The 24,277-nt window shown below is 49.0% G+C and overlaps 1 protein-coding gene and 2 long non-coding RNA genes across 3 annotated transcripts; all 3 read right to left on the reverse strand.

Moving 5' to 3' along the window:
• Positions 1 to 15,056: 15,056 nt before the first annotated feature.
• LOC120670582 lies at positions 15,057 to 15,847 on the reverse strand. The gene is made up of 3 exons (XM_039950718.1): positions 15,803 to 15,847; positions 15,428 to 15,716; positions 15,057 to 15,357 (listed from the first exon to the last, which is right to left on the reverse strand). Exons 1-3 carry the CDS (start codon positions 15,808 to 15,810, stop codon positions 15,286 to 15,288), a joined length of 369 nt encoding a protein of 122 aa, XP_039806652.1. The 5' UTR covers positions 15,811 to 15,847; the 3' UTR covers positions 15,057 to 15,285.
• Positions 15,848 to 16,928: 1,081 nt separating this feature from the next.
• LOC120668782 lies at positions 16,929 to 23,544 on the reverse strand. Its single transcript, XR_005672561.1, has 3 exons — positions 22,754 to 23,544; positions 17,296 to 17,461; positions 16,929 to 17,198 (listed from the first exon to the last, which is right to left on the reverse strand). It is a non-coding gene; the product is annotated as an uncharacterized LOC120668782 (long non-coding RNA).
• On the reverse strand, positions 21,656 to 22,428 carry LOC120668783. The gene is made up of 3 exons (XR_005672562.1): positions 22,285 to 22,428; positions 22,010 to 22,180; positions 21,656 to 21,928 (listed from the first exon to the last, which is right to left on the reverse strand). It is a non-coding gene; the product is annotated as an uncharacterized LOC120668783 (long non-coding RNA).
• Positions 23,545 to 24,277: the final 733 nt, after the last annotated feature.

The following is a 24,277-nucleotide window of genomic DNA, read 5'->3' on the forward strand; positions in this document are numbered from 1 at the left end:
TTGCAAACGTAGACTTTGAGAAGGCTGCCAGGTCCTGCACAGATTGACGCTGATCCTAACAAATTATATGTTCAGAGAGAGGGACGGGGAAGACCAAAAGAGCAGAGTTGAATAAACAAAGGAATGTATACGATATTGTTGTTGCAGTGACAAATTGTTGTTTTCTAATCTCCAATATATATTCTTGCAGTGACAAATTGTTGTTTTCTTGTTTTGTGGTTGTGGAGCTTTTTCCAATGAGCATCATTGAAAAACAACTATAAATGGGGATACTGATGTGGACTACAACAATGATGGAGTAGCTACAACAGTTAGCGTATTCAATAGATCCAAACACACCGAAAAGATGATAACCTAACATATCTAGTAATCAAATAGTAAGAATAACCCAGTAATAATTGCACCCACTGTATCAGGATAAGGAAACAAAGAATGGCATTCCCAAGTCCCAACAGCTTCCTGGAAATTTCTTAATCACTCTGGCCCCATATGTAGCACTAAAATTATTTTTATACTGGTGTATTCAGCAAGTCTTTCAAAGTTAAAACACGCCTTAATTATATCAAGTACCTACAGATGAGGCTCAAAGAATATCATTTCCCAACAGTTTTAGTTTGGTATTGTGTGCTAATGACTAGCCTAATAGATTTAGGAAGTAAGAATATTTAAGTACTGATATACTTGAATATTTGCTTTCTCTAAATGCAGAATGAAGTCTACTATAAAAAAAGAATTGGTACTGAAGGTGAAAGCTGTGCTCGATCAAAAGAAGCTGTGAAACTCCAGAAATAAACAACATGCTAAGTTTGACACATATCAGGTGCCATACTACAGATTTTAAGCACATTTCCTCGGCAATTGATCTAATTTAGGCGTCCCAGCAAAGCAGGTGCTATCGACATTAGTTAGAACCAAGAACAAAGAACCGTCGTGTACCTCCCTCTCCATTCTATGACACAGAACGATCAATTCGTAACACGCAGTCACAATTCGCATTGTTGTGGTTTGTGGAGACCCACAGCCGGGTGGCGTAGTGCACCCGTCTAATCCCAGAGGGTGAGTACTCGGGGAAGCACTAAACGATTCGGCGGGTCTACCTAGGGAGCAAGAACACAAGAACACTCGAGGATTTAGAGTGGTTCGGCCTGCCGGAGCGTAATACCCTACATCCACTGTGAGTTGTATTGCTCTTGCATATGAATGAATCTATCCTTTGCCCAGGCTGGGTACTGGCCTCTGCCGGACTCCTTCGGCCCCCCTTTCTCTAACGGGCGTTTTCCTTTTATAGCCCAAGGGGACGCGTACACAGGCGTTGAGACCCCGACAGGTGGGTCCAACGCGGATGTATAGTATACTGCGCAGAAGGCATTAATAGTGCTACAGTGGTTGAGAATCTCTTCCCGGATATGCTTCATCGCCTTGTGGACTCTCTGACCGAGGAGTGGATTCACCTATCCCGTCGGTGAGGCGCCCGTTGAGGTAATGTAGGTTGCGGCGTAGACTGTTGGGTCTACCGCGTAGGCGTCATGATAGGCGAAGGCGAGCCGTCGTGTCCAACTGGCGTAGCAGGCTGACATGCGTGGCGTGGGCGGCGCCAGAGGCTGCACTGTGTGCCATGGTAACGCGCGATCAATAGTGCAGCCTGGCAAAAGTCGCCTCGGGCTCTGCTGTGGCAGAGCGCACTTACGTCTCCCGTATTGAATGCGGTAGGTGGGCGAGTCTTCCCGAGGAAGCTTCGCGGCCGCGTGCGTGCCTGCGCCTGCGGACACGTGGCGGCTCCGGACCTGCCCCAGGCGGGGTGTCTGTTCCCTCCCCGCTGAGGGGTCCGGATAGTATAAGGGGTCCGGAACCACGTGGGAGGTCCGGGGCCCCCGGCTGTTTTGGCTGAGTGCTCCCTTCTCCGGGACACGCGGCGTCACCGGACCCTTCCCTAGCAAGGAATGGGTCTGGGGCTGCTGACTGGGTGAGAAGAGCTTCGGACCGCGGGGGTCCGGCTGCTCAGGCCGTCAGCGCGTAGTCAAGGATAACTATGAGGCTCCCGCCTAGACACAGCAAGAGAGGGGGTACCTTAGTCCAGAGGTACCGACACGCATGGATACTAGGTCGCAAAAACAATAACATCACATTGGCACTAAACATACGCAACTACAAGAGCAATTTCTTCAGGCCCAGGTATTAAATACAATCACCAAACAAATTTGCAAACTGACGCTGCTCTCTCACCCCAGGAAAAAGGGGCAGACGAAAATATTTTGGGAAAATAAACTGGGCTTTGCAATCCACCAGCAGCAAACCAATCCGCCACACCCACATGCTGGGCGGATTGGAGAATCCGTCCCGGAAAGGAAGATTGAGATTTGATTTCTTCGAATACAAGAAAGGGCGAGACCGGAACGAAACTAACTCCTCGGAGCGACCCAACAAAATCATTACCAAACAAAGAAAGTACAACCCGTGCAAGCAAGAGGCAGGGCTCTCCTTACCAGCAAAGGACGAAATCAATCCGAGCTCGGAGGATAACGATGTTAACGACGCCGACGCCAACGACGACGACGATGACTAGGAGGCAGGAATTTGCCACGCCTCGGTGGAAGAGAGGCCAGGAGATGGGTTCGGCGGCGCATCGTTCGAAGAGGGGGATGGCGCGGTGGTGGCTTGAAGAGACCCGCGGCGGCGGCGCCTTGCGACGAACGCGGGAGCGAGGAGGAGGATGCGGCGGCCCGGCAGGCGGCGCGGCGAGGTCAATTTGGTTGGGATGACGAAGGGGGAAGGTGGGAGGAGGACCGGGGGCGATGATGAGGCTTGCTACAACGGTTCCCACAAAGCCCCTGGGAATTGAAACTCATTTTATATATATAGGATGAGTTTCAACTCTTTTTATATTTTAATCACACTATTTTTTCACGATATTAATTCCGTTTGAGTCCCGTAACATAATAATAATGTGTATTATGACAGTACAAATATTGTATGATCTTTTTAAATTAAAAAATGATAAATAAATAGTTAGTTAATGAGTGATAGTGTATAAAGGGAATAGATATGGGGGGAATGGTTGGAGAGAAGAAGTATAGGAGGAGGAATCTTTTGGAGGGAGGTAGTAAAATATAGTAAATAATACGTTTGGGGGGAGTTGGAGAGGGGGAATGGTTGGAGATAGCCTGAGAAAGAGACGACCGAGTTCAGGAGGAGGGTTTCGGAGGAGGGGCTCCAGCATTGGAATCTAAGAGCATCATCTCCAAGAATTTATTCAAATCACATTAGCTAAATCTTATTTGGCTAATCATATAGCTAGCTATTTAGCTATTCAAGTGGTAAGAAATCCAACAAATTCTTCATTCATCCCCTCCACTCCATCCTCTTCCCGCTGACCAGTGGGGCCCACGACCCATCTCTAGGATTCCTCCGCCGTTCGCGTCCTTCCTCTGGCAGCCACCTCCCCCGCGCCGCCGCTGCCCCACCTTTTGGCTGGCGAGCAGGGAGCAGGGAGGCGCGTCGGCCACCTCCCCCCACCGTCGCCATCCCACCCCGTACTCACGGTGGGAGCAGGGGAGCGCGGCGGGGGCGAGGTGGAGCCGACAGGCTAGGTCACCGGTGGGGGCGTGGGCTCGGCGGTGCTCGCGAGCAGGGGAACGCGGCGGGGGCGAGGCGGAGCCGACGACCGAGGTCACCGGCGGGGCGTGAGGCTGGCGGAGCTCGCGGTCCGCGAGCAGGGGCGAGGCGGAGCCGACGACCGAGGTCGCCGGCGGGGCGCTGTGCCGGCGGAGCCGGCGGGCGAGGTCGCCGGCGGGGGCGAGGTGGCGGAGTCGGCGGATCGAGGGGGGGGGGCAGACGCCCGCGGGAAGGACGGGAGCAGATGCCGAACGATGCCTAGTCGCTATAGATGTCGAATGGAGAGGCGCGGATAGATAATAGGATACCGACCATAACATTATACAGAATCTGTTGGATGCATATTTTATCATCATTTTGCTAATTTTAGCTACCCAGCTCATTTTACATCATCTCTTGGAGATGCTCGGGTGCTCTAGAGCTTTTGACAAAGATTCTCTATATCCATACACTGGAGGAGAGGGTGCTGCGAATCCTCATCTTAGTTTCGGTGCTTCGTTGGGCACCGAGTGCTACAAATAAAATAACATTTTCTTTTATATGTTGGCCGTTCAAGTGAACGCCACCTAGCTGCCGTGGCTCCCCCTAGGCCCGTACATACCGTATTTTTTTGCAATTTAGCTCTTTTCGTGAAAGAATTTCACATATAGGCCTTTTTTGTAACTTTTTGGAGAAATGAACCCTGGGGGTCGGTGCCATTTTTGTAACACGTCTCGGTGCCATAGATCACGGCGCCGAGACTCCCATGCCGTGCCACGCCTGCGATGAAGTGGACGCCGACGTGGCCAGGAGGTCGGCGCCACAGATCCTGGCGCCACAGATCTCGGCGCCGACCTCGGCGCCTTAATTTGTGGCGTCGACCCTCGGCGCCATATATCCCCCTTTCTTCCCTTCTTCCCGAGCTTGTATCATTTCTTTCCCCCCTTCTCAGTTTTTATCAGAACCTCCAATCGCCCAAACGAAAAATTTATCCTTAGGAAGTCCGATTAAAATCACAGATCTGCAAAAGTAAGGTATCCTCTATGCCCTCTTAATTTTTGACACATGGATTTTGTTTTGAATGGGTGCATTGTTGAAATAATTGCTCGTCATTAGGGGCACTACGCCAAAGCGACAATGTCTTCCTCAGAATCAATCTACATTCCATGGAGCAATCATGAAACAACCATACCTGAAGGAACTGATGTGCCAATGTGTTTCTGTGGTTTGTTGTGCAAGTTAATGAAATCAGATGTTTTAGGCGATGATTACGGGAAGAGGTTCTTTATGTGTGAGAACTACAAATATGATCCACCTAAGCGATATGGCAAAGACCGGGCTAAGGTAGCACGACAACATACACTCTTTTTCTTCGTGATCTAACATTGTGTTATGATTCTAGCTTTTGTTGGACATAGTCTCCTCCGCCTCTTTGTGATTTTGTGCAGTGGTTCGATACCGTGCAGTCACAGTAGGCAAAGGACTTTGTGGAACAACAAGCAAGGTGGGCTGCAGAACGTTGGCGCCGAATGTGGCATGAGGAACAACAAGAGGAGAAGCGCAAGAAAGAGCAAGAAGATATCCGTAAGAGGAGGTGGATCATAAGGCGGCGGCGGCGGAATGTGAAGATGACAGGGAGAGAAAGCGAGAGAGGGCACATCGTGCGAAGGAAGCCGGGCCCGAAGCAATTAGCAAGGGCAAATATCCTCGGTGCACTCAGTAGAGTACAACTATGTAATCCCGGCATTTAACTTTCCCTCAGGCATGGTAGGTTTAGATGCAACAAGAAGTTACCTTGTCGTGTGCACATGCCAATGTAGTTAGTTGTTTATGTTTTCTGTTGAGAGCTTGAATCTGTGTGTTGTAACTTGTAGCATTAATTTGCAGTTCTAGCCGGGAATCTATTGAACCTTCGAACTTGCCTTTAATATTTTCGGACCTTTTCAGGAAATTAGAATACTATGAACCACACTCAAATATAACGGTAAGAATTAAGAACTAAGAACTGCATTACACAATGTAAACCATCGGGATTACACCATAATACAACGGTTATCGTGGTGTGTAAACCCACAGCCGGGTGCCTAAACCCAGAGGGTGAGTACTCGGGGGTTAGCTAGGATTAGCCCAATCTCAGAGGAACAACGCGATGAATGCAGCAGGTTTAGAGTGGTTCGGGCCGCTGGAGCGTAATACCCTACGTCCACTGTGTGTTATATTGCTTGCGCTCTCAAGAGGTTGAGAGTCTTGGCGTGTCTAGTGCTGAGTCCAGAGTGAGTCTGTAGTGTATATCGAGCGCCTCCCTTTTATATCTCAAGGGAGGCGCGTACATGGCCGTTGGGTCTCCGACAGGTGGGCCCAACGTAGTATAAAATGACATACTATACAGACATTATGGCATTGCAGGCTACGGAGATCTTATTCCTGGATTTCCTTGCTCTGTCCATGGGAATCTTCCGTCCGGCATAGCCATGCCCTGTCTTGTCGAAAAGACGCCAGGGGGTAGCTTGCGGCGTTGCCTGCCGCGTAGCTGAACGGGCCGTGTAGCTTGTGGCGTAGGCGGTATGATGAAAATGTGTCATGCCGTCATATCCAATTAATGCGGCAGACAGGCTCTGCGCGGATGCGGCGCAGGCGGATGCACTGTGTACCTCGATAATACGCAGTCTACAGTGAGGCCTGACAAAGGTTGCCTTGCGTGCCGCAGCGGCAGAGCACGCCTCAACCACCCGCAGCAGTAGAGCACGCCTCAACCACCAGCGGAAGACTCGCGCCCGTGCCTACGGGACACGTGGCGCCCCCGGACCCCGCCCCGGCAGTATGCTGTGTCTATGCGCGTGGGAGGTCTGGACGGATGCGGGGAGGTCCCGGACCCCTATGGGGGGTCCGAGCCCTCGACTGTTGGCTCGGAGTTTCCCCTCCTCAGGGACACGTGGCGTCACCGGACCCGTTCCTGAGAGGGGAGCGGGTCCGGGGCCGTTGGCCCGGTGAGGTAGGAGCCTGACCCATGGGGCACGGCTGCTCCGCCCCTTATGGCGTAGTTACGGATGTCTACGCGAGCCCTGCCTTGCTGCAGTAGGAGTGGATATCCCTGCTACAGGGTGCCGACAGTGGCCCCCGGGCCCATCTCGGGAGAGGTGACGAACCCGTAGGTGGGGCTACTACTGGGATTTGGCTCTGCATAACTTGAAGCCTCTAGCATCAGACTATGCATACTGCAGGAGTCTTGTTCGGCTTTGACCATCCATCGTGTTTTTCGCTGCCTCATCACATCACAACGGCTTACTGACTCGTGGTCCCCACGCACAGTGGTACACCTAGTCACGCGAGCGACGCTCGGCATTATTGCAGCCGGAGTAAACGGGATATTTACCACCAGCGTAGTTCCCGAAAAGCCTGGTAATGCCAGCGCTTTATGCGCGCACGTCAGCTCAGCTTCCGCCTCGCTTCGTGCGCGGGCGACGGTTCAGATCCCGCCTTTTCACACCTTTGTTTGTTACCCGCCCTCCCTGACAGGCGGGGCTGGGCCCCCTTGTCATGGACTGGGCGGTTAACACCTGGCGTGAGCGTTGCTTGGGTTCCAGCGATGGTTCCGGGGCGCACCGGTTGGGTCAGGCTTCATAAAGGGACGAACCGCATACCGCGGTTACTTTTCCGCATTCGCCTTCTTCCTTCCAAACCTTTGCGCCCCTTTGTCTTCGAGCCTCCTCGCCTCTTGCTCTTCTGCACAGATTGTTCCTCGCCTCCATAGCAAGATGGCGTCCCTCGTTCGCCCCCGTCGTTTCCAGACCGAGGAGGAGCTGAACACAGTGCGCCGCCTACTTGGGTGGAGTCCACAGGAGACTGCCTGGGGGATTCGAGCAGGCTCGGTTCCCCTCAGCGATCTGTGCGCCGGGGAATTTGTGCTGTTCAGCTCGCACATTTCCATCGGCTTGGGGCTGGCGATCTCCTCGTTCTTTCTGCTGCTGCTGGAGGATTTCGGCCTCCAGCTCCAACATCTTACGCCTCACTCCATCCTCCTGACGTCAATCTTCGTCCACTTGTGCGAAATGTTCGTGGGAGTGCGGCCCTGCGTCATCGTCTTCCGCCACTTCTTCGTCCTGGTGATGTCCGGGAAGGGCAAGGATGATGTGGGGGCGTACTACTTCTAGACGAGGAGCGACTTGCGGATGCCCTACATCCCCAGGCTTACTAGTGGGAAGTGGGAGGAATGGCGCAAGGAGTGGGTAATCGCCACCACCGAAGCCAACGAGCGCCTCATCATGCCGACCGGGGGATCCGCCTTCGACCGCCAATCCTGGAGGGCCAAGCCGTCCCTGCCGTCGGAGTTCGACTCCGTGCTGAGCAAGATCAGGGCGCTGGCGGAGGACGGCCTCACCTCGCTGCACGTGCTCGGGGACTTCCAGAAGTGCCGGATCGCCCCTCTGAAGCAGTGGCCGCGTCCTGCTTGGAGCTTCACCGGGCCCCAAGATTGCAGCAGGACCCACTGCAGGGAGGACAGCGATCTGACCCAGGAAGCCCTGGAGGTCCTGGTGCAGGCGGTGACGGGAGAGATCTTCGTCCCGGAGCTCCAGATCCTTCCTCAGGGTGTCGTTCCTCTCTGCGAGGACTCACGCCTGAGGACCGCGGTGCTGGCCACTCTGCCGACCCTCGATGACGGTGCGCTAGCAGCGCGCCAAACCGGGGGTGACCCAAACCGTGGGATCCGGATCCCTGGTGCGTCCGGGGAACAGGCCGTGCCGAGCGCCATGGGGTCCGGCCCTTCTGCCAAGGGCAAGCAGGCCGTAGCTGGTAGCTCCGGCGCATCGTCAGAGGAAGCGAGCCGGCGCAGGTTGCACCACGGCAACGGGACCCCAGTTATGGAGCCCGCCGCAAAGCGTCAGAGGACCGCTGAGGACGCGGGCCTGGGTAGCTCCCGGGCCCCCGGCTCTCGCAGGGCCTCCGAAGTAGCCGCGCCGCCACCACCACCGCCGGGAGGTGCCTTCCCCCGAAAGCAATAGCAGCATCAACAGCCACGAGGCACGCCTCCGCCGCCGTCACGGCAGCCACCACCATAGCCGGGAGGTGCTTCTCCCCGGCAGCAGCAGTAGCAGCAGACACGAGGTGTGCATCCGCCGCCGCCTCGGCGGCAGCAGTAGCAGCAGCCTCCACCACCGCCGCTACCACCAGGCCAGCAGCAGCAGCTGAAGTAGTGAAGCAGCAGCAGCAGCAGCCTCCACCGCCGCCGCCACCACCAGGGCAGCAGCAACAGTAGAAGCAGTCGCCGAGCCTCCATGGACGCTGGAGACCCGGCGCTTCGGGGTAAGTGTTCTTCTGTTCACTCCCCTTATTCTCGGTGCTTCGCTTTTTGTTGAAGGGCTTCTTCCCTTTGTTTGCCAGGGCCTCTCACCTAGGCAGCTCTTCCACCGCCGCTGGCTCGTCAGCGGGGGTCCAGGCGACCGGCGGCTCGGCGGCAACAGCGGAAGCGACGGCGGATGCAGGGGGCTCGGGTGCGGCGACTTCTGCTAACCCGATGGCGCCCAACGAGGCGGCGGCGGATGCACCAGTGCCAGGCAAAGCAGCGCCCGACGCGGTGGCCCCCGAGGCCCCAGCTACGGCGGCAGTCGCGCCGACACCGGGCTTGGCGACGGCACGCGCAGCGGCAGCGGGCGCGGCAACGGCGAGCACAGCGGCAGCTGGCGCAGCAACGGCGAGCACCTCGGTTCCTGAGGTCCCGACATCTGTGCCGGACCTCCCCTCCCCTGCTCCCAACCTGCGGTAGAGGAAGAGCTGGAGGAGGTCTCTGGTAGGCGGCTCCTGCAGGGTCCCCCAGAGGAGGATGCGGCTCCCCGCCCCCAGGTGCTGGTCCGGGTCCGGCGGATGATAGAGGAGGCGACCTCCACCGCCGAGGCGGCCTTCCGGCGGGAGTGGGCTGCTCTAGAGAGCGAGCGTTAGCGCCTCGGCAACTGGCATATCCGCCTGGAGGAGCGCACGAAGGCCGAAGCCTCCCGTGTCACCGCCGCTCGATCCGAGCTTGAGGCCGACCTTGAGTCCTATAGGAAAGGGATCCGGAAGGTGTTCGACCGGGAGTTTGCGGTGGCGAGATGGGAAAAAGCCCTAGCACTTCGGGAGGAGGCTATTGCCAAGGAAGAGGCCAGCCTCACGGCCCAGCGATCCGAGTTCGAGTCTCGCAGCCAGGGACTCGAGGTCTGCAAGCTGGAGCTCGACAAGCTCTCCGAGTCTCTGCACCAATGGCGCCAGGAGCTGCAGGAGACCGCCAGCCAGCAGACCGTTGCCGAGATAGAGCTCGAGGGGGAGAGGAAGTTCCTTGCCCGGCGGGAATCCCTCCACCACCATGGAGCAGGCCCTTGCGCGCCAGTGCGAGTGTCTTAAGAAACTGAAGGAGTCAGCGGCGCAGAAAGAGGCCTCGCTCCAGGAGAAGGCCCGCCAGCTGGAGGCGGCTCAGGCGGCACTAGATGCCCAGGTGCAAGAGGCGGTCCGGAAGCTGCAGGAGGACCAGCTCAGGGGGGCCTAGCGAATCGTCGACTGGGCGAGCGAAGCAAGCTCAGCTTTGGTGCCACTTGGAATGAGTCCAATCCAAGTGGCGGAGCCACCAGCTTCAATTGCTGACACCCTCCCAGTGCTGAACTCTGCTAGATAGACTCCGGTGCCTGGAGCCGATCCTTGCTGGCCACCTTGAAGCTGAGGGCTGCGAGCTGTGCCGGATGGTGGCGGAGTACATTCTGACCTGCCTCCGGAGCCACGACCCAGCCATCTCACTAGCCCCCGTCGTTGATGGTCCAGTGGCAGAGATGGAGGCCACTGCTCGGGAAAGCGTGTGGGATGTCGTCGACTTTGTAGCCTGCAGATTCCTGAGCTGGACCATCATAGCAGGCGATCTTTTGTTTTTTGGGTTATGTAAAAAACATTGTACTTGTTGAAACTTTAATAGAAGAAAATTTTAACTTAGCTGTTTGTTAGTTGCTCTGGTTTGCGGTATGCAGCACCCCGGCACCCTGGCCCCCTGGTAGATAAGTTCAGTTGTTAGAACCTATCTGCCATCGGAGCTGAAGAAGACACTCCGGACCCCCGTATGAGGTTGATCAAGCGTCCTTGGGCATAGGTGTAGCATAAATTGCAAGTTGAATGAGCGACTTATTCCCTGTATAGCAGAAAAAAACTACAGAGAAGAAAATCAAACTCGCTGGGATGGTAGTAATGATACTGCAACTTAGCTGTTTGACGCATGCAGAATCGATCCTTGGTGTTTGGCTCAAAGTGAATGCTCTAGGCCCCCCGGGAGACAGGCTCAGTTGTTTTGAGTCTGTCTACCACTGAGACTGGACCTCGATCTGCATGAAGACTTAAAGCGGATGCCGGGACCCCCTGGTAGGTAGGCTTAATGGTTTGAGGCTAGCTACCACCAGTCAAGGCCTAATCTGCATACCACTCAAAGTCAAAGCTTAGTAGCAGGCCCGCAGGACTTATTCTGGACCGGCCCCCAAGCTAGTACGAGGTCCGGGGCTCCAGACACGCAGGTCCAGGCAGCTCAATGCTTGTTACAGAGTGGTGGAGTGTGTAGGCTTAGGGTACAGAACCAGGCTAAGGCGCTACACAGGGCTCCGGACCACTCCAGAAAACAAACAAGACTTTACCGGACCTGGCTCCGAGGTTCTGGACCCCTCCCTAGCGGTGGGTGAGGCTATTTTGTCGTACTCGATCCTTTGAGATATGGAGTTGGAACTACCGCGTAGGACTTAGGAAGCCGACCCTTGAGCTAGAACGAGGTCCGGGCCCCCAATTACCCAGCTCCGGGTATTAGAGCACTCGTTACAGGGTGGTGGAGCATGTAGGCTTTGGGTACGGAACCGGCTAAGCGGCTACATGAGACTCCGGACCACCCCAGGAAACAAGCACCCCCTCTCCAGAGCAGGTCCTTAGGGGTCCAGACCCCTCTCCCAGCAGCAAAGGGGTCCGGACCTGTACGACAGTCCGGCAACTCAATACAGATCTTAGCTGTAGCGACAAGAGTGGAAGTCCGCGCGGGGGTTAGAAAGGTAAAAACTCGAGAATCGAAATGCGAAATAAGATTTTATTTTGACACAAAGATAGAACTGGGGGCAAATCTTTCCTTTGCAACTTGATATACATGGCTTGTGCGATGGATGCCAGAGGACGGGTTTATGAGGGCGGATCTCTACCGCTCTGGGCCGCGCGTTATGCTAGCCGATGGTGCGATGGATGCCAGAGGCCGGGTTTACGAGGACGGACCCCCACCGCTCTGGGCCGCACGCTAATTCTATCTTATTACAAAGGAAAAATTCATTTTCCTACTCTGTCTAAGTGTAAAACTTACACAGATGCTCTATGTTCCATGGGTTAGGTAGCGGCACCCCATCTTCTGTGGCAAGGCGAATGCATCCGGGCCGGCATACTTCTATAACCTTGAAGGGACCCTCCCAGCTGGGGGAAAGTTTGTGGAGCCCCGCTCAGTTCAGGATCCGCCTTAGGACGAGGTTGCCAGCCCGGAGCTCCCTACTATGCACGAACCGTTGATGATAGCGCCTGAGCGCCTGCTTGTAGTGTGCATTTCGGATTGCTGCTTGCCACCTTCGTTCATCAACGAAGTCCACATCGTCACGCCGCAGTTGTTCCTGCATGGACTCGTCAAAAGCCTAGACCCGTGGTGAGCCCAGGTGAATTTCTGGGGGAAGGCATGCTTCAGCCCCGTAGACCAGGAAGAATGGGATCTCCCCGGTGGCTCGGCTGGGTGTGGTCCGGTTGCCCCATAGTACGCACGGAAGCTCATCAACCCATTTGGCACCATGCTTCTTCAAGCCGTTGTAGGTGCGGGTCTTGAGTCCCCTGAGGATCTCTGCATTCGCTCTCTCGACCTGTCCATTGCTGCGGGGATGTGCCATAGACGCAAAGCATAGCTGGATGCCGATGTCCTCGCAGTACTCTTGGAAGAGTCTGCTTTTGAATTGGGTCCCGTTGTCCACGATGATGTGGTTTGGGACACCAAATCTGCACACAATGGACTTGAGGAATGCGACTGCTGATTTTTTAGTGATGTTCACCACAGGGGTAACCTCCGGCCATTTTGTGAATTTGTCAATGGCGACGTAGAGGAACCGGTACCCGCCGACGGCCCGGGGGAACGGCCCCAGGATATCCACGCCCCATACGGCGAATGACCATGAGGGCGGGATCATTTGCAGAGCTTGAGCCGGTGTGTGTATTTGCTTTGCATGGAACTGGCATGCTTTGCAGGACCTTACTAGCTCAGCTGCATCCTGGAGTGCTGTCGGCCAGTAGAAGCCATGCCGAAAGGCTTTACCAACAAGCGTTCGAGATGAGGAATGACTTCCACACTCACCTCCATGGATCTCCGCGAGCAACTCGTGGCCCTCTCCCTAGGAAATGCACCGCATGAGGATACCATTGGCGCCACGGCGGTAGAGATCCCCTTCTACCACCGCGTAGCGTTTAGCCAATCGTACTATGCGCTCAGCAGACGCATCGTCATCAGGGAGGATATTGTCTTTCAGGTAGTTCCGGATCTCGGAGATCCATGCATCGGGAGCTCCCTGAGCAGGTGGGAGTAGCTCTATGAGGTCTCCAGGATCCTCAGCAGAGCACACAACCCAAGGCGGGCACCATAGGTGGAATGCCGCCGGGACCGCTAGCTTCGAGGTGCTAGCTTGATCCCCTTCACCCAGTTCGGCAGGCTGGGCGGTAGGTCTCAGCAATCGTCTTTCAAAGACGCCCTCGGGCACGGATGCCCAGGTAGATGCTCTCGCGGAGAGATCATCTGCTACTGAGTTGAATTCGCGGGGAACATGTTGCAGTTCCAAGGCGTCGAAGTCCTTCTCGAGCTTCCTCATGTGAATGAGGTATGCCGCGAGCTGTGGATTGTTGCAGCTGCAATCCCCCCGGACCTGCTTGATGATTAGCTAAGAATCTCCTTTCACCAGGAGCTGTCGAACCCCCAGAGACAGGGCTTGTGCCAGGCCAAAGATCAGAGCTTCGTACTCTGCCATGTTGTTGGTGGCCTTGAACTCAAGGTGCACCATGTACTTCAGCTGATCCCCGTTTGGGTCGATGAGGACCACACCAGCTCCAACCCATTGGTTGCGGACGGACCCGTCGAAGTAGAGTGTCCAGTGGGACTCGGTGAAGACTGGTGTCCTGACTTCCGGCTCCGGGGGTCCGGCGTTGAGGTCCGGACCCCTAGAATTGCTTGCGGAAGGAGTCCATTCTGCTATGAAATCAGCCAGGATCTGGCTTTTGACTGCATGGTGGGGCTGGAAGTCCAGCTGGAACTCAGTCAACTCTGCTGCCCACTTGGCGATGTTGCCTATGGCGTTGGAGTTGCGCAGGATCGCTCTTTAGGGGGTAATACGTCACTACCACAACTCTGTGTGCCTGAAAATAGTGGCGTAGTTTCCTGGACGCAATAAATATGGCATAGATAAGCTTATGCATCTCAAGATACCTGGCCTTTGCCTCGTGGAGGACTTCGCTGACATAGTAGACTGGCTTCTGGATGGTCCGGACCCTGGCCACCGGGTCCGGCTCGCCCTTATCCACCACATCAGGTCCTTGGGCCCCCCAGCGGTTCTGGGTTCCCACTGAGACGAGGCTCCTCCGGACCCCCTTGTCCGGGGTCCGGACTTCCAGATAGAGGTGTGGCTGCAGGACCCCCATGTCCGTGGCCTGGCTCACCATCCTTGGCCGGATGGACCCTGGTATCCCCCTAGCGAGCTTGCTCCGTCCTCTCGGCGACCAGCACCATGCTGACCGCCTCTGCAGACGCAGCAAGATACAAAAATAACGTCTCACCTGGCTCTGGAGCCACCAATACTGTAACACCCGGTTTATAAAAGGACATAAACCGAGCAATCATATACGTGCCAGGATCAAGTCACATGTATATACAACATAATGAATAGTATATCACAGCACATATCACGTAAAAAGATATAATAATGTGAGTACGAATGTTATTTATTACATGAATGACAAAATGTCTGATATAGCGGATATAAAATCATCCGTGCAGATTGAACTCGTGGCATGGAATTGGAAGACCCCCCCCATAAATTTAACTAGTTGAATACCCCGCGCGTTGCTGCGGGATAGCATTGGAGATATACATGTATATAAGATATATGATTAAATACTGAAGTCAATGTAAGGATAAGTTGAAGTTGCTGAAACTCATAAAAAGAGGAACCATAATAGGTAATAAGGTTGCTTTAATTTTATTCTAGGAGGAAATGGAAATGTCTGCATCATTTTGTGAAGTGATTGGACTTTGTATCGACTATCTTGGATAAGTGAAGTTATGGATTCTCCACTATCGTTTTCTGCATTGGTGTAGGATAATAGGGTGTTAGTAATGGGTGTGATAAAAATGAGTGAGGGAGTGAGGGATGTTAGCACTTACATTATTTTTTTTGATGTTTTGCATCATCTTCCATGGATTGTGCATGTGTTTCGCTGAATTGAATGGTGTAATATCAATACCAGGCAAATGGAAATTTTTTAAAAAATTGCAATAAGTAGGAGTGCTTGAACAACTGTGTACCTATGATCAAAGTCTATAGTTCTCTTCGCAGCAGACCTTGGTTTTGTGTTGAAAGCAAAAAATGAAATAGTTAGAACATATTAGAAATACACATGAGGTAGTTAATTTTAAATTGTAATTATTTAAAAAAACCTGGTGACGCTGGATGTGTCATTAGTTGCTGGAAGAGGTAATATAGGCGATGCAGGTGTATTCTGAAAACACATGTTTTCCATAAGATATGGTAATAAATATAACATGATACATTCAGAATACTTGGCTAACCTCATTATGTGACAGAAGTGATGTTGAGGGTGGTTTGTCGATTGGAAAACTCTTCCGGATGACATATTTAATGGAGAAGTTTGATGACATATCAGTACTCATTCTTATGTGGAATAGTCTTATTTTCCCAACAACTATTTGTAAAGACGCTGCATGGTCTGTTGCATGTATCTTCATGTTTTGAGAAGCTTGGTATGCATTACGCTCTACTAAATCTTCAGCTATGGAAGAGAAAGCTATTGCTTCTATGCTTCCTGTATCATCTGTAAGTGCAAGAGGAAGCTTGAACCTGTTGTATTGATACAATGTTAGCAATGTGACTAATATGTTGGTTTGGAAATTTTTGAAAACATATTTGAGAAATAAGGAAGTTACATAGGCATGGGCTGTGAAGTAGCACAATCACATCTTGGAGTTTCTGAAATGTTGTTGTATCCTATTTTGCAAGTTAGGCAGGCTTTGTAGTACCATTTTATTGACGGTACTATGGCTGTTATCTTTGCGATGCAGCTATATGTAGCACCCCTCTGTTATTTGCATAGAAGAGAAAGGAATGAGAATATGCAGTAGTATAATTTGGTTTAGGACAAACTCATTGTCAGGATAGAATAGTAAAGAAAGATTAGACTATGTTTGACTAAACAGTAAACAACTCAATGTACGAAAATTAGCTCAAAGTCATTGCTACAGAAGTAAGGTAGCAGTTCCAGAAATCGTTATGTGATGAGGAACATGTAGTGTTACCTGGAAAGAGGAAGGTTGCAGTGCAGTTAGCTGCTCAATCTTGTATATTTGACCAGCTACTTCAATTGGTGATTTTTGTAGAATTTGAGGTAAATGTCGTTGTAAAGCTGCAGGTTCCCATTGGTAGCTTGAGAAAACATTGGTATGTATGTATTAATTTGTTTGCTATAGTTTTTTGTTTCACTAATATTGGAGATGGACATTTCTAGAAACATACCTTTCACGAAATTTGACGATTTCCTAAAGGTCCGAGTCAATGAATACTTGAGTTGCATAACTTGATGATGCCTCTATTTGTCCTATAAAGTATGATGGTATTATAGAGGGCATATATGCATAAGGTTAGTTTTGAGAAAGAATTATTTAAATTACAAACCTGAAAAGTTTCCTACAGTTAAGCCTGCAAATATTGCCACCACAATTCCATTTTTGGATTGTTGAATGGTGTTGTCCCCATCAAATGATTCACCATGTTCAGACCAGAGGAGCAATTGTTGCGTTTGTTCCCTATCATAGTACAAATATTCATAAGAAGGATAGTGGTCATGTTGCTAGAAAATCATATCTTTGTGAAGATGCATACTCTAGGTCACAAATTTGGATTTTTTGCAGTTTTTTATTTGATGTAGGGCTAGCAAAGTCATATGGGCCAACATCACTGATGACTCCAATTAAATCTGTAAAAAAGAAGCTTTGTTAAGATATATCGGTACAAACAATTCTAGGTAAAGATAGAAGGGCATGAAATACTTATGAGGGGTTTTGAGCGGATGTTTTTTGATGCAAGTTGATCAAATGGGCATAAATTGAATGCAAATCTGGGGATGGTTCCTCCTCGTGTTTGAAGACGATTAACCGTCGAGGTGTGTTGGAACTGGAGCATGTAGTCCTGATGGTGATATATATATGCCTTTTGTTTTGTATCAACAGCAATGGGGTTTGCAAACATATAGACAGATCCTTGAGTGAGTGAAGGTCGAAACTGTTTTTCAAGTTTTTTGGGGACACTAATGTGAGCCATTTTTCCCTGGATCCAAAAGGAAATGGAGGTTTGATTATGCTTAATCCGTATAAATATGTGCAAATTAGCTGGAAAAAATAAAGTAAGCCAATAGAGAATGTACATCTTCGTCAAGGATGACACCATCAATGCTAATGAGGGGATCCGCAGCTCTAGAATTCATATTTTTAGAATCCCATAGTCTTGTAATGCGGGCTAAGACCTTGCAGTTTTGCTGCCCTGAAGTAATGTCTGCAAGCTTTGTCATTGAGCTCATGTCTGAGGATCGTCTGAAAGAAGGGAGAAGATAAATTAGAGGAATTTATAATGAAATTACATAACAAAAATAGCAAGCAGCAACTGGGATGTAACTGAAGAAATACCTATAACAATAGGTTATGATACTGGTCAAATTTGTGAGAAGACTTCACCATATACTATGTTATGAGTGCAATCTTCAAATAAAGGAGGGCTGTTTTCAATTACTATTCGCAGACCCTTAGGTGAAGTTACTCGGGAAAAAGCAACATATAATTGACCATGTGAGAAGACAGGAGATGGTAAATATACACCGACTGTGTTTAGTGTTTGTCCTTGGCTTTTGTTGATGGTCATAGCATATGAAAGTCGTATCGGGAATTGGCGACGTTTCAATTTGAAGGGCCATTTGGATTGATTTGATGTAGTAATAATGCAAGGAATGTATGCTTTTAAACCCCTGGCTTTTCCTGTGATTATTTCACCTTCAATGACACGAGTTGTAAGCTGAGTGACAATTAGTCTGGTCCCATTGCAAAGGCCTCTGGAGGGATCAAGATTGCGTAGAAGCATTATAGGAACACCAATTTTCAATTTTAAGACATGCTCTGGAAGGCCATTGATTGTAATAGTATTCAGAAATTCAGTCGGGTATAGTGACTCCAAAGTAGAATGGTTGGTTGAGGTGTCGTCTATTGAATCTGAGCTATAGTATGACATCTCATATGTTGTCAGCTGAGAAATCATTTTATTGTTTATTTCTGTCACAACTTCATTTGTAGGAGCTAAAATTGCACGATCACAGAAGTAAGATGGTATATCTGTAGGTTGACATCCAGATGAGTAAACAAAAGAAATCAATCCATCAAGATTTCTATAATCTGGGTGCAAAAGAAGCGATTGTGGTATTTGTATGTAAGTACTGCTGGGTTCATTTTGGATCTGAATAAAAAGCTCTGTACCATTCCCAACACGTAGAAGCTATTCAGAAAACACCTGAAGGTCTTCTCTGTCAGAGGGTGTAAGGAATGTTGATGTTAGTCTCATATTTTGAGTCAATTGTAGAACTATGCAATGCCGCCATAAATAAGAATTAACTATGCAAGCTCTTAAGATTTGGCGTTTTGTTGCATTCTGGACAACAGGAACAGTTTGTCGGAAGTCTCCACCAAGTGCAACAGTTATACCACCAAATTGTTTATCTTGTGCATTAGGTCTGTTCTCTGAAAGTATATCCCTAAGTGAGCGATCCAATGCCTCAAAAAGATACTTATGGTTAACTGGTGCCTCATCCCACACAATTAGATGTTTGCTGAATAAGTTCAGCAAGATGTGTGTTTTTCTTAATACTGCACATAGAATTCTCACGCATGTCCAGAGGAAATTTAAATCGTGAGTGTGGTGTTCGACTACCTGGAAGTAGTAGGGATGCAATTCTTGATGATGCAACAGCTAGAGCCAATTTTCCTTTGCTCCTAACAAAGTTAAGCAAAGTTGTCCATAAGAAAGTTTTTCCTGTACCTCTGTATCCATAAACAAAGAATGTTCTGCCTTCATTATTCATAATAGAACTGGTAATGGCATCAAAGACATCCGTCTGATTGTTATTTAGCTTTGGAATATCATCAGCTACAGATGCTTCCAAGATAGGCGTATCATAGCTAAGCTCATCTAATATAAGTCTATTGTCTGAGGATGCAGTACCAATATATTCAGGGATGGGTAAGTTAAAATGAGATAAAGAATATCCAGCATCTTTCAATAACTTATCCAATTCAAATAGGAGGGAAGAAGTAACGAAGGAGTCCAGAACAAAATTATTTGTTTGGGAAGAGTTGCGATTGATCTGGTATAAGATATCTTCACTCATATGTGATGCATGGTCGTCAAAAAGTTTTGAAGGATTTGTTACTTCACAAAATAGCAACAAAGTGACAAAAAGTTATCTCAATTGTTTAGCTGTGGCCCACTGTGCAGCATCAGTGAGAGCATGGGACCACTCTTGATCATCTCCAAGAAGACCTAAAGCCTCACATGTTGCACGAAATGTAGGGTAATGGTGGCCTCCTATAGTTTGTATTTCAGAGAATGATTTTGCGCCTTTGACTATGTGGAGTAACATCCACAAATAATAAGTTTCACCCTTTGCAGGATTGACATGTGCTATACGACCAATTTTGTTGGATCCTTTTTGTGTATCCCAAAATTTTCCATTTGAATGCCATGTGAAGTACTCAGGAAATTCAATGTATGTGCGTTCTCTTGCTGCTGGGAATTGATTGTTGGCTTCAAACCATGCAGTGAGTTTAGTAATCAAATTGTTTGGATTTTCAATGACTTCTTCAAGATCATCTTCTTCTGTAAAGACAACACTATTTTCAAAAGGCAGGTGAACAGGGAGCCTCTCTACTGATGGATCTGTATGATGGATGTCGTATTGAAGCAATCGCCAAGCAGCATCATGTGGTGTCACATAACGACACTCTAGATAATTTTGTATTTCATTAATAGTGTCATTGGATGAGCCTTGGGTCGAAGAATTGCCATGAAATCTAACTCTAGCACCATCAAATCCTTTTGTTACATACTTCAAAAGGTACTTGTGCATACCATCATGGTTAACTCTCTCTGCATTTATGTGAGCTTGATACTTAACTACCAGGTCAACATTGTGAGGAACAATAAATGTGTTGTCAATATCAATATTGTTTTTGGTGACAACTAAACCATTGTTAGGGCGGGCATACTGGACAAAACCATTTTCAAGGATGGTTGTCTTCTCACAAAACTGTTTGGGGTAGAATTTGGAGCATTTTCCTTCAGACATGCATGGGGAAGAGGTGTTTAGAGCACCGCAAGGACCATGGACCATGTGGGAAGAAACAGCCGCATATCCAATTGGGTCGGTTGTAGGATCTGGCAGTTGGGCAGAGATGAAGTTATCTATCATTGCAGCATCAAAGGGCCCTTCTTTTGCTAACCATATAATAATATGCACATGGGGAAGGCCACGTTTCTGGAATTCAATTGTGTAAACAACTGCACATAGATATCTTGTTTTTAGAGATAGGAAAATTAAGTAATGTGAACAAAGCATGGGTAGGGAAATTTTTACTTGCATTGATGGGGCCAAAGAATTTTCTCTTCTTTATATCATCCATTAGAATATTAAGTTTCATTTTGAAAACTCGATCGATAATATCTGGTCGGTCAGAAGGTTGGAGGCCTGGAGGTAGAGCCTCCATAATTTCGGGCCAAACAGGATTAGAAGTAAATGTGATGAACAAATCTAGGCAACCATGCTTTCTGCAAATCCCTATGCAATCTTTGTATTTTTGATATAAATAGCGAGGGCTTCCAGTAAATGAGGTTGGTAGAATAATTCTTTGGCCAACAGAGGAAGCAGATCTAATACCACTTGAAACAGAGTTTGCTAAACTGTTGTATGGTGCTGATCTATATTTTCGCTGGAAACTTGGGGTTCGATAGTGATCAATTCTTTCTCCCTCAACTGAGCAGTAAGCATCCACTTCATATGCTTGGGTTAATCTTCCACACCTTAATGGAATGTTGAAATCTGATGGCCTATCATGTAGCCTATAAGCAAAGTACTCAGCCATAGTTGCCGTTGAATGCTTGAGAGAGAGACCTTCCTATTTGACGATACATAAGTGATTCATGGTAACCATCCTCTCCATATGGAAATAATATTGGATATTGCATGGCCATGAACTTGCAATGTTGTTCATTTATTCGTTGCAACCTTGAAGAGCGATCCTCTATGATGATATCCCTACCAACATCAGTTTGGCCAATACCACCAACTATCATACCAACAACTTCAGATGCGACTGGAGCACTATAGATATCTTCATGTGCGTCCGCTTTACCAAATAGCCTAATGTGGTACTGATCAGATGAATCACCTAATAATCTTTCCCTTGCTGTTCTAAATAGCTTGACAATTGGATTGTGCATGTCTAACATTTCTATGAGAGAAGTAACGATATTCTGATTGGCGTGAAATGGAGCGCGAGAAGAAGATGAAGCAAAATTTATTCGATTGGAGACCTCATGCTCTGTATCAAATATGTACAGCTGAGCATATTCTGGTCGATGGCCTTCCGATGGCATTAAAGAACCCACTCGATGGCAAACCTGACCACTTATCTTGAAAACATATGGAGCACGGCCATCATGTATGGATTCAATTACTTTAGCTCCCATTGATGTCATTGCAAACATGGTGTTGTACTGTCAGATATGGTCAAAGAAGTGTCTTGTAAGAGGGTTTCCATGTTGCGTTAACAAATATAGGAGGGGTTGTGGGGGAGGCTGGTATGGTGGAAGAAGGATGAGGCCATCTTTACAACATAAATTATATTTTGGGTTTGGTGTGTTCCTATCACGCCGAAGACGCTCTTCATACCAAAACAAAGCACCACAATGTTGACAGGAACAACGGGGACCACCAAGATTTAAAGCACTGAAGATTGTTCCTAGGAAAATATGCAGGTTAGAAGAATAAGATGTTGAGGTGTAGTAGGTCACCTAATTGAGTCTGTAATGAGAATTCTTACTTTTGTGGTTAAATATTTGATTTGAAGTTGTTGGAATAGACTCTGATGAATGGGAGGCTGTGATGGTACCAATAATATGGTGCTGGGTGTGTGAGGCTGATGTTGATATCGGTGAAGGAGGTGTCCGAAAGGTGTCCAAACTTGTAGTGTTTGATGTTGACATGGAGGAATCTATAGGCAATTTTATAGAAGATATTTATTTGCATAATGCTAAGGAGCAGATTGGATTGTGCGATGAAGCAAAAAAGGGTTAAGTAGAAAATATCTAGACAGACCTCCTGTTCTCTTAGCATACATAAGCATCCGTCGTTTAAGGCGATTTTGATTAGCAGCTGCAATGTCAGGTTGCGGAACCAAAATTTGTGATGCACGGCGGCGTGGATGGCCACGGGTAACTGGACGTCTTGATTCTCTTGAAGCACTTGGTCCTTCGTCCATTATGAACTGATTTCACATGGTTTTTTTTGTATTTGGGAATGAATAAGACTGAGGTAGGAATTTGTTTTTTTTTTAAAAAACAAAGTAGCAGAATAACACTAAGTATAATATTTCAATTTCATCAAAGGTGTCACTGCAGTGTACACGAAGTAGTACTAACCTGATTGCATATGTTTTTTAGTATTTCGGAATGCATAAGACTCAGGTAGAAATTTTTTTGATTAAAATAAAGGAAAGTAGCAACATAAGACTAAGCACAATATTTAATCAGAGGAATGACTGCATTGTAAATGAACGATTACCAACCTGAGGCTTGCGTATCCAGGATCAGGAAGAGGTAGCGCACCTGTCCCAAAATGAGATCTAGAATGGAAGAGTAAACTAAATTAGAATAGAATGGTTTATACATCAGTAATAACCTAAACCAAATTGGAAAATGTTGGATATGCTAGCTAAACATTTCAGCAAATATTTAAGAAGCATCAAAGCAAATAAAGAAGAACATTAGCAATTTAATGTATCGAGAAGGCAGGATTCAAAGAGACTGAACAAAAAGGAATAAGGGAAGGAATATGTCCCTGCTAGAGGCTGACGAAACGGAGGGGGATCTGTAAGCGGAAATGAAGACCAAGCCAGCACAGCAGCCAATAGTAGAACACTCGTGGGAGCAGCAAGCTGGGAGTCGCGGCGGCAGCACAGAGGAAGAAGAGAATATCGACAGAACGGAGGAAGAATAGAAGAATCGCAAAAGTAATTGCATCAATTGTTTGGGGGCTGGGTGCCGGGGTTGGAAAAGGGGTGCGGGTTTGGAGGGAGGCCGCGGCTGGCGGTCGGCAGTCGGCCCGGCGGAGGCAAGGGCGTGGTTGCCATCCGGCAGGCGCTGGAGGTCGAGGCCGTGGCCGGCAGTTAGCCCGACGAAGGCGAGACGGCGGCCGGCAGTTAGCCCGAACGGCGTGGGTGCCGTCCGCCGTCCGGCAGGCGCTAGATGCCGGTAGGGGCGAGGGTGCCATCCGCCAGGCGCTGGATGCCGGTGGGGGTGGGGTAGGAGGAGGGCGAGCAACTGAAGGGTCGGCGTAGGAGGTAGCCTGAGCAAGTGGTGCAAGTGGTTGGCCCCGATGCTCGACGACGGTGCCGGCGGCGGGGGCATTGGCGGCGAGTAGGCGGTGGAAGTATTCAGCTGCGACGGTGCTGTCGGCCCGCGACGCCCGGTGACGGTGCCAGCGGCCTAGGTGTTGGCGGCGAGGTGAAAAAAATAAAGGGAATCAAAACAAAAGAAGAATCATCATCTCTTACCTCAACACACAGCAGACGGAGGAGACATATTGCTACACTGCCGGTAGCATGAAAAAAATGCAGGGGAATAGGAAGGATCCAGATGCGCTGGGGAAGAGAAATAGAGTAGTAAAATCTGTTGGGGAAATAAATGAATCATAATTTTGTGCCGGTAGCAGGAAAAAAATGCAGGAGAATAGGAAGGATCTAGATGCGCTGGGGAAGAGAAATAGAGTAGTAAAATCTATTGGGGAAATAAATGAATCATAATTTTGCATGAACAAACTCTTGGGCTCCTGGTAGATGAATGGTCTTGTGTGAGATGGTGGATTAACGTACAGCAAAATAGACGTACAGGAGAACAGGGAGGATGAAATCATACGGTGTAGACTTAATTGATGACGTGGCTTCATGTGGTTGTAGCAAAATCAGAGTTAATGATGTTTAGGATCGAAACAAGGAGTGTCAATTAGTAACCCTTAGGTGCACTTCTAATTCTTTTTAGTTTAAAAAATTTTGTACTATTTCTTCAATATGATATTTTTACCCTGTTTAGTT

The sequence above is a fragment of the Panicum virgatum genome, chromosome 4N, assembly GCF_016808335.1.
Source record: "Panicum virgatum strain AP13 chromosome 4N, P.virgatum_v5, whole genome shotgun sequence".
NCBI lineage: Eukaryota > Viridiplantae > Streptophyta > Magnoliopsida > Poales > Poaceae > Panicum > Panicum virgatum.

Coding starts and splice junctions, on each gene's coding strand:
- LOC120670582 (XM_039950718.1), bottom strand. Junction 15,358..15,427: donor CACTTCTGTCACATAATGAG/GTTAGCCAAGTA, acceptor ATGTGTTTTCAG/AATACACCTGCATCGCCTAT.